Source organism: Frankliniella occidentalis, unplaced genomic scaffold (assembly GCF_000697945.3).
Source record: "Frankliniella occidentalis isolate FOCC.00 unplaced genomic scaffold, Focc_3.1 Scaffold100, whole genome shotgun sequence".
NCBI classification, from domain to species: Eukaryota; Metazoa; Arthropoda; class Insecta; order Thysanoptera; family Thripidae; genus Frankliniella; species Frankliniella occidentalis.
The window spans coordinates 916629-926787 of NW_026267229.1; the positions used below are offsets into that span (position 1 = coordinate 916629).

At 59.6% G+C, this 10159-nt stretch overlaps 1 protein-coding gene across 1 annotated transcript in view; it reads right to left on the reverse strand.

Annotated features, from left to right (window-relative positions):
• The window catches only part of LOC127749855 (uncharacterized), a 26368-nt gene extending 25760 nt beyond the window's left edge, over positions 1–608 (reverse strand). The window contains exon 1 of the mRNA XM_052269733.1: positions 134–608. Coding sequence (XP_052125693.1) covers positions 134–145 — 12 coding nt within the window. The 5' untranslated portion in view covers positions 146–608. The remainder of the gene's footprint in view (positions 1–133) is intronic.
• Positions 609–10159: the final 9551 nt, after the last annotated feature.

Here is a 10159-nt window from a genome sequence, read left to right on the forward strand (position 1 = left end):
TCCGGGGGTATCGCTTGCGGACGGTCCCGCGAGTGCAGCTCACAGCTCACACAGCCACACGCTCATCGCATGTCAGCCCGCGAGGGGGGCGTCGCCTCACCGGCCGCGGCCGCCTCCAGCGACTAATACGCACCGGGTAGCTCATGGCGGCGGCGTTGGTGTCAAAGACGCTGACGTCGATCCCACGCCCACATCGAGCCTCGTTGCGGCTATTATCCAATCATGGCGATGACGACGCGCGGCGAGCGGGAGCGGCGGGAACGACTCGCAGCACCATAAAGCACTTTGCAAAAAGTAAATAAGAAATCAACTTATTGCCGGCACTTGCACACTCGAACGAGAAGCTGAACACATAAGAAGCTTATGGCCTCTCGGGTACGTTTCCCACAGTCACAAATCAAATCACAATTGTCGTCGACCCTGCTGCACTGAGACGCGACAGGGGCGGGGGCGGTCGGGGTGCGATACGACACAAGTAGGCTATCGGCGACGCGACGAGGTTGCCGCGGCCACCACAGCGGCGCAGCGCCGGCCGGGGACTGAGCGCGGCAGCACGGCGCGCCGCACCGCGGGGCCCGCAGTGTGTTCTTCTCGTGTTATCGCTGCAGCGCCACGCCGCGCCACGCCGCAGCTGGCGATTAAGCCCATGGTTGTCCCGACAGGGGGCAGCACCGCGGCAGCACGTGCCCGTCGTACAGTGCAAGGGGACGGGGTCACGAGCCGGCGGCGCCGCGCTCGCAGCCTCGCCGTCGAGCAGGACGCACGGGATGCACCCCCGGCGCGCGCCACACTGGGGGCGCCCGCAGCAGCGCCGCGCCCCGGGCCACCCCTGCGGTGCCCACCCCACCGCCACAATGCGGGCGCGGCACGTCGTCTGCCCGCCCCGCCGCCGCCTCGCCGTCGTGGACACGTCACGCGCCGCGGCCCGGGCTCGGCTCGCCGCGGCCGCGGCCATTTGGCTCGGCTGGGACAGCCGGGCTGGGCTCGGCTCGCCCCCCGCGAGGACCCCAAGGTCAAGTTGAGTGTCTGCCGGCCTGGCCTGTCCGCGGGCCCGGCTGAGCTAAGAGCCGCAGGCCCCGCCGCCGAGCGCCGCCCCGCCCCCGTCCCCGCCGCGACGTTCCCACAATTTGCATATTGCCGCGCGAACCCCTCCACGACGCTCCGCGCAGCGGAGTGCTTCCTTACGGAAGTCAGCGCATTCCAGCTGCAGCGCTCACGCACTCGCACGCAGCAGCCGGCAGCAGCCCGCCGGCGACGGTGGTGTGCTCTGGGCACGACGTTGACGGAGACCTCAGTGTCCTGACATGGCCCGGAGGAGGGACAGGGACGAGCTCCCGGGTCTGCGAGTAACAGGGTAGTAAGTGGATCCTGGGACGGCAAAGAGCCCCGAGGCGTTCCGGGGTATTGTTGACGAGCCCCTCGCAGTCTCTGTCACGGACGCGTCCGCTAGCTGCCGCTCGAGGTGATGTTGACGAGGTTCTGTCCCGACGAGGTCCTGGACGTCCCCCCGAGGGCGCAGCCCTGTCAGGTCCGGCGGCGCCCCCCGTGCGTTATCGGCCACCTCGCCGTGGGGGGCCTCGGGGCGGAGGGGCCTGCATGCCCCGCGCGGGGCGCACAACGGAAGGTCCGGTCGGGTCCGGCCGGTCCGGCTGCTGCAAGTCTGCAATTACCAAAGTAATCACGGCCATTACGCGCGTCGCCGTCCATACAGTCCCGCGCCCCGCGCCAGCGCGCCAGCCACACACGCACCGCAGAGAAACTCTGCAGCAGCCCGCGCACCAGACGCGCAGTTGTTACATGTATATTATTTCCGACAACTTAGTTTTCTCCGGGCGGCTTGTGCTGTGGGTGCCGCCGGGCCGCGCGCGGCGCTCGGCTGGTTGGCGTTGTTCGGCAGTATTTCAGGACTCTCGAAGGTCGCTGCCGCGCCTCGCCACGCCTCGCCACGGTCGCACTCTGGCACACCGCGAGCAGATCGAGCAGGTGGGGACGGTACCGGCTGGGGCCGCGAGTTGGGAGAAAGGGGGGGGGGAGGAGGTCGCAATTGGATTTTCACCGCCGAGTTTGGCCCTCTCGCGTGCACGAGATAATCTGGCACCCAATCTGAACGCCCCGGCCCTACCTTCTCTCCCGCCCGCCCAGCCCCGCCGCGCCCCGCGTCGGCGCGCAGCTCAGCACTACTCAGTCCGCAGCGATTGAAAAACTAAATGAAGATTAGAACAGGAGGGAAGAGAGGAGGGGGCGCCTCTGTCTGTGATAGGCGAAGCAAGGGAAATCTAACTGTTCACTTCCCTTTTTTTCGCCCTGGACTGACTGCATGGCCGTTTTTTCCTCTCCAGAGTTCCTTCCTCCTGGGGAGCCAGGGAGAGGAGCTTGCCTGCCCCTGCCCCCTGCCTGACTTGCGTAACAGCTTCTTTCTCTGTCCCTGCCTCGCTTTTGTTTTTGCACCCTCCCGTTCTGAGATCGGAATTCGTCGCCCGTTTGTCTCATTTTACTTTCGCTGAGCTGGCCTGGCCCGGCCCCAGCCGCGGCGGCTACCGCATGTGAGGCTCGCCTCGCCATTGTGCCTTACAAGGCGGCGATTGCCTTGTTTATTACATTACTGATCAGATCAGTCCCAATCGATTGGGCCGGGCGCAACTGATATTTCATCCACAGCCGTTAAATTAAAAATAAAATCGCGATAAAAATCGTAACAAAAAAATAAAATACTAACGCTGAATGGAATTGAAAGTGAGAAGCTAAGTCCCCCGCTGGCGGCGTGTGTCGCCACGTTCTTCTAGCCGCATCACTCCACCGGGCCGCGGGGCACGCGCTCCAATCACCTGCAGCCTCTTGCAGCAGGGATTGCACCCACCGGCGTACGTGTGTGAGTGTGTGTGTGTCTGTGTCCGTGAGGCTGTGTTTACGTGTGTTGGTATGCGCCTGTGTTTGCCTTCACTGCTGCTGGCGTTTCGAACATCAAAGGGCCTAACTGCCTGGGAGCTAAAGTGCAAACCCATCGCCAAACAGCGAGCAGGAGTGAGCGCGGGGGAGGGGGGAAGGGGGGCTCCTTACACTATTGCAGACCTTTAATTTTCTTACTGCAGCGGAGTGAAACAACAACAACAACAACAGCTTTGGGCCTGCTGCTGCTCGCAGCGCATGCGCGCCGAGCTCCCATTCAGCGAGGAGGTAAAACAGACTGACGGGGGCCCCGGCTTCGGCTGCTCTGCACGGGGCTCGACTGCTTACTATACACCGACAGCAGCAGGCAGGCGAAGGTGGAGTAAAACAGCAACACTGCTGCCGCAGCCCAAATGTCGTAATTGTAGCCCTCCAATGATCAGCCGCAATCACTCGGGGCGAACAGGTCCCTCTCAATGGAGGATCGTGACGGGGAGCTCACCGCGGCCACTATAGAGCGCCTCGGAGCAGCGCCGCGCAGAGGTGGTGGAGCCGGCAACGTCCCGTCCCGCGTCAACGAGGCCGTTTACAATGTTGATGGCTCATGCTTCAGCCCGGACGCGTCCGCAGTGACCCGCTGAAAAATTAACTGCAAAACAAGGAGCCGCGGTGGTATGATTTGTAAAAGTGACGATGGGCGCCTGCTCAGAGCTAAGCACCGGGCTCCGGCAGCGGTACGGGCGGTACTACACACGGTCGATTGGCCACGATCAGAGAGGGGACTCGTGCCCGCGCAGAGTGTGAAAAATGCAATGCCCGAATCGAATGTCGCTCGCACGCCTCCGCCTGCTTCAGCCGCGCCTACCGTTGAGGCGCCCACCGAGCCGTGTAAGCGGGCGCAGCTCCCCGCCGGCCCGAGGAGGGGGAATTCCCACGGAGCTGAATAAGCAAACTCCGTTTATGGACCCGCTGCTTGTGTGCAACGCGCGAGTATGGGGCCGACCGAAACTTATGGATCGTTTACTACACACTCGGAGCAGTCTTTTGGAATCCCAAAGATGGGCAAACGCACGGAAAAACTAACGTCACAACTAAATATTAGTTAATTTCGTGACAATCGATCAAAAAATTGTTGAGGTAACTCATGATTTGTTGTCAGGACCAAGATTAAGTTGCCAGAGCCAAGAGTTGGTCGCTAAAACCAAGCACGTTTGCTGCAGGAGCCAATTCGTGGTTTGTTTTTAGAACGAATGCGTTAGCTCAAGCACCGAACAGCTTGTTCTGACAACTTAATCTTGGTTCTGAAAACAAATTGTTAGTTACCTCAACAATTTTTTGATCGATTGTCCCGAAATTAACTAATATTTAGTTCTGACGACCAATTCATTTTTTTCCGTGCGAGACCAATATTATTGAGCGATCGGCGTGATGTGTTTACCTTACTGTGATACACAAACCGGATGGATTGCGGATTGCACACGCACAAGTGATGGTCGAGTGCGTGGCGCCGGCCCAATGCCAAGGCCGCGTCAGCCGAACAGGCCGCGGGGCCCGGCCGGGCAGCCGCCAATGAGAGCGCACAACGCGGATTACACTCTGGACCACAATCTCGTTACGGGCGACCCACTTCTCACGACAATGCGCGGCAGGTGAGAGGAAGGGGTGTGTGTGTGCGTGTGTGTGTGTGTGTGTGTGTGTGCGCGTTACGAGGGGGGGGGGGAGGTAATGAACGTACACAACACTAGCGCCTGCTCGCGATAATCTGAGACACATACGATACGGTACGATCATTCATGAGAATTATCCCCAATAATTGATGGTTGTTGGTTCGAATACATACAAATTTTCCACAGTTGTGCCATATGCGTGAGCAGTGTGTCCAAGAGTAACGCCAGCTCTCGCAGTGTGTCTAATAGGAGTATAACGCTAGCGCGCGGGCGCGGGCTAACGCTAACGCACGACACGACGCGGTGCAAAGGTGTCAATGGGATGTGATTGGGTCATGTCGATTCGGCACGCAATGTATGGATCTGGAGCAGCAGCGCGTTGCAGAGCGTGACACTCCGGGGCGGCTGCAGTGCGCGCGGGGCGGGGCGGGGCGAGGCGGGGGGCAATTGTCGAGTGTTCAAATACAAACGCCGCGCGCCGCACCTCCCGCGAGGGACAGGGCTGCGGGTCCACTCCTCGAGTCCAGGGAGACAAGCCGCGGGCCGCTGCTATCGCTATGGGGAAAGCGCAAACGCTTAGGCTCATTTGCGCCGGATTTACATAGGATCTGGTCCAAGTATCCTTTAGGAAAGCCTCCCTGCCTGATCTCACGGTACTAGCAGGTAGGGAAGGTAGCATTCTTCTGCTGCGCTTGCTGCCCTGCCCAGGTTGCGCCAGCAGCAGCAGCACGGGGTCTCACTGCAGAGAGCAGGGCGTGCCCTGATGTGATCAGGTGCCCATCAGGGTCAGATCTGGTCGGTATTTAGCAGCGCCGCTTGCCAACAACCGACTCACCTCGGGGCTGGCCTGGCCGGCCACATGTCCCAACACGGCAGGCCACATTACCGCGATACGGCCGCGATAGAATGCAGCAGGAGCAGAGCGGGCCCCGCCGGGGCTCCACAAGGCTCTACCGAAAAAAAGACGCGGCACACATGGAGGGAGAATGGTATTTGAAACGTTCGCGCTCGATAGCGACGACATTGGCTGCTGCAGCAGGCTGCTCCGGGGTCGTTAGGCCCCATGCGATCATGTGCGGCGCAAAGGATTCCAACTTCGACGTTAAGGACTCGCTCCATCATTTACAAGCACCTCCGCCGCTCGCACGCACGCCTGCACGCACGTATACGCACGCACGCTCGCACGCACGATCAGGACGGAGCAGCAGCTTCTCGTAAAGTAAACTTCCCCGCGATGTGCGCTAATCCTTTGGTCAGCCTGCTGGATTCGGCTGCCCTGCCCGCCGTCTGACATTTGCCGGTGATTTGTAGAGGTCGGAGGGCAGGGCTGCGGAGGCAGCGTGCCCAGAGATTATGTGTACCACGCGAGATCCACGCACACGCACACAACACACAGAGGAACTCTCGTTCGAGGTAATTTTGTTGTTTTCGCGCTCGATCCACCCAAATAATTTACGCCGCCGCTTACCGTGCGCGTGTACTCCGTCTGCGTACATGTACGTAGTACGCAAGTATTCCGCCTCACTCAGATTCCGCCGCCGTGCGAACTTTCCTCATCCGCGACGCTGTCCTCCCCGTCTCTGGCCGAGCGACTAATATCATATTTTGGCACGCATCACGGGGCGACACTATATACTTTCACATTCCTTGCGGCCCGCCTTTAGGCCTGCCCCAGCATCCTGCACCACCGCCACAGCACCAACACCGTCCGTCCCGGCCGCTAGTATTTCCGATCAGTCGGTTCACCTGCAGAAGCAACTATGTAGTCCCAGGTCCTGGTTGGTCCTTCCCGGTAGACCCGTCCCCCCTCTACCCGCTCTTTGATGGGCTCCGGTCCGGTCCGGTCTATTGCGCCACCGATGAAATGTGATCCAGTCCATTACTGAGCCGTCATCAAAACTATTTAATGGGATTAGTCAGTTCAGCCGTGCGGGGCCGCCGCCGGCCGCCGGGCCGCACCGGACGTGGGCGGACGCAGAGCAAACAGGAAGGGATACGGGGCGAGCGCTCCCGGTCGGTGAGGTAAAAGTTCAGTCCAAGTCCAGGAAAGAAACGAGGACATTCGCATCGCACAGAACGCAGGAGTTATTGCAAGCGGCTAAGCGGCTTCGTACGATCTTCGTGGAGCTCCGTGTGGGGCCCCCGTGCGCGTAGGCAACCCGCCCGCACGACTGCATGCGGTGCAGTATACCCGCACTGTGCACGGCGCCCACCGCCCGCCCAAAGTGCGCACGGTAAAAAAAGTTACTTGTATTACAAGACCCGGTCTTGGATCTCCTGGAGAACGCCAATGGCATCCAAGACCATATGTCTTGTAATACAAGAAACTATTTTTACCGTGTGCAAACGTGATCACTTCTTGCAACGCGCTGCACTGCAGAGTTTTACAGCGCGCTACGTCGAAAGGGCGACGGCTCCGGAGGAGGACGGTGGGATAGTACGATAACCACGTGGTGTGGTGGCCGCCTGCATTTTGGCGGGCCGCGCCCAGCTTGCTTCGCGGGGCAGGGCCACACCACACCGCGGCAGACAACCGGGCGGGGAGGGGCGGGGAGGGGTGGGGAGGGGCCCCAGAGACAGGGAAAGTGGTGTGTCCAGTTCAGATCTGCTAATCTCCCCCTCCCCCCTCCTCCCTCCCTCCCTATGCCCATACCAATCCCGACAACATAACCCCCGCTGCTGCAGTCCTCTACGGCCGCGGCTGGCTATGAGGTCTCGCGGACGATATGATTGCCTCAATGAGAACAGGAGCGCGAGGCTCGCACCTGAAAGCACCTGCAGCAGCTGCCGCCGCAGCCGCCTGGCACCTGGCTATGTCCAGCTGCGCCGCGCTGTCGGAGGTACCTCACCGCGCTGCGGCGCGCTAAACGCTAGTATAGAACACTATGGCACGAAAAAAGTGGTTGTCACCATGTCTTTGTCCAACATAGACATTAGACAGCAAAAAAGAATGAGTTTGTACATAAGTGTTTTTTCTAGTTTTGAAACCTTATTCGGCCCTAGCAGGGTGTTAAATTTTCGTTCTCGCATCAAATTATTCGCACCTTCAACAAACGAGATGCCAGATTTTGCAATGTATATATTTACAAGAAAATGTTCATTATGGTGACGACATCTTTTTCGTGGTAGGCAGCGGACAAGCCTTGGGAGATACTGAGTCCTCTACTCGTGCAGCAATACGCGCCGCAGCTGCAGATGGAAACCAGAGCAGGTGTCGCCTCGAGCCCCGCCCGGCCCGCAGAGCGAAAGTGTGGGGGGGAAGCGGCAGCTGTTACACCTGTAAACAAGCAGGTGGGACCGGACCGGCAAGAGGCCGATGAGTCAGAGCGGACCACTTCGCGGGGCCGGAGCCTCAGCGGCGCGGGGCAGACAGCAAAGACCGGGCAAAATAACACTGACCGGGGCAATGCCTGGCTGGGACCAGAGGCTGGGGCCAGGGGCTGGGCCGGGGGCAACACACATCACACTGCACGTGATATCATAATCCGCTCGAGACCAGCGGCGCAACCGCGGCATAGGCCCGGCCCGCATACTGCACAAGATAGAATCTTAACTCGCGCGAGAAATATGGCTCCAGGTTCAGGGTTGCAACACGTGTATTAATCGCAGCATTAAATGCCGCACCGTCCGTAGCTGCGGCCAAACCATTGAGCCCCCTGGCGGCAAAGGTCAGCAACACACACACACACACTACTCTCTCTTTCGCAGCGGCAGCGCACAGCGCCGGTACGGGCGTGTCTAGTTTGGACAACCCGTCCGTCGTCCTGCCTTTGCCCGCTCGAGCTCGAGCCCCGGTGTCCACAGAGGCAACGCAAACTGTGCTAGAAAAACAAAAGCAAACAGCGAAAACGTGACGGCGAAGGAAAGGTGCAAAGTTTTAAAAATCACAAAAGATTTTTTTTAACTTAAAAAGGTGTTAACGTTGTTTCCTTGAAATTTTTAATGAGCATTTGTAGTTTAGGTGAACAGATTTTGACATCTGTTTGATGAAAGTGTGCCATCCTTCGACATAATGTTTTCAGCAGATTTTTCTTTTACTTCAAAATAAAAAGATCAAGGTTTTGGATGACTTTTGTGCACCGCACCCGACAAACATGTATGTCATGTCTAACTGCATGGCCTTGAGGAGGTGCAATTCGGGCACGCGTAACAACAAGAGCGGTGCTGTGGCGCGGCGGTGCTACATGGCGAGCATGTCAACTTGTTTGACACGTTTTCAGCAGCGGCAACGGCAGCCTGGTCAGGGCCCTCCTCGCCCCGCCCCGCCCCGCCCCGCCTCCTCGAACGCCGCTACTCAACCATTTCGTAATGTTGCTCCGTCTCTCTCCAACAGACACTCACAACACACGTCTGCGGAAAAAGAAAGCAGCGCGGCAATGCGACGGACGGAACGAACCTGCCCACCTGCTGCCATAATCCACTTGCATTCCGCCCTGCCCTGCCCCGCCCTGCCCTGCCCCGCCCATCCCCACCCCGCCCCGCCTTGCCCCGACCTGCCCCGCCATGCGGGTCGGGGTCAGTAGCCTGGACAATGAGCGCGTGACCCAGGTCTGGGGGCGCGGCTCGACCACCGTGCACTCCCCCGGGACCACAGGGAGGCACTCTACGAGGCACTCTACGAGGCACTCTGACGACGACGCGGGCGGGGCGCCTCCGGGAACTCATTCATTTGTCAGGGGGAGGCCGGGCCGTCGTGGCGGGGACCGCGCGCCGAAGCACCGCGTCCTCGGCCGTGTTGTACTCAAATGGAGACGACGCACGCGAGGGCACGGGTAGCGGGGCGAGGCAACTCTGTGCGGAAAGGACGCAACTTTCAGCGAGACACGGCGACGCGCGGATTCGAAGGGCACATAGAGCTCGCCGCACCGCCTTAAAGGGGGAAAGCAAACCTCTTCCCTCCATAAATTTCTCATCCACCAGCTTCCTGCACGGCGCGAGGCCTCCTGACCTGGCCGCCGCCCACCTCGACCTGCACCTGCAGCGGAGAGCCTTCCGGGAGCGGCAAGACCGCACTGCACCGACTGCACTGCACCGCACAGTTCCTATGTAGCCGCCCCGGTCCGATCCGGCGCTCGGTTCAGCGGCTAGGCCGTGCTGCATGTGCACTTCCCTGTGTTAGACTGTGTGGCGCGCACGCGCGCATGAGGGTTGCCTACCAGCACGGGGCTTTTAGGAGGAGTAAGTAAGTAGGCGATTGCGATAAGCAAAGCCAGCAAACTAGAATTAAGCTGAGAACGGGTGGTGAGCCGCTAGCGCACGACAGCAAGGGCAGTGCTCGATCGTCGTGAGTAGTTTGAGGGACGTAAAAAAGGTTAAAGAGATAAAATTCCCCACTCCGTAAAAATACAGTGTAACGTGAGTGCGCTATTGAGAGTCCTGTCTGTACTTCCCCGCATCGGGCCCCTCTGCCTAACCAGTCGTACACCAACCAAACCTGTCCTCAGATGTTGCACACTGTACAGATCTGACTGGCGGAGCTCATCATGTATGTTCGTTGTACCGCCGACCTTCATCGTCGGGGACACGCGCCTCTGGCGCGGCCACCTTCCGCGCGCTGGACCACTGGCTCACCTGGAAACAAAAAAGAAAAAGGCGTAAGTTGTTGA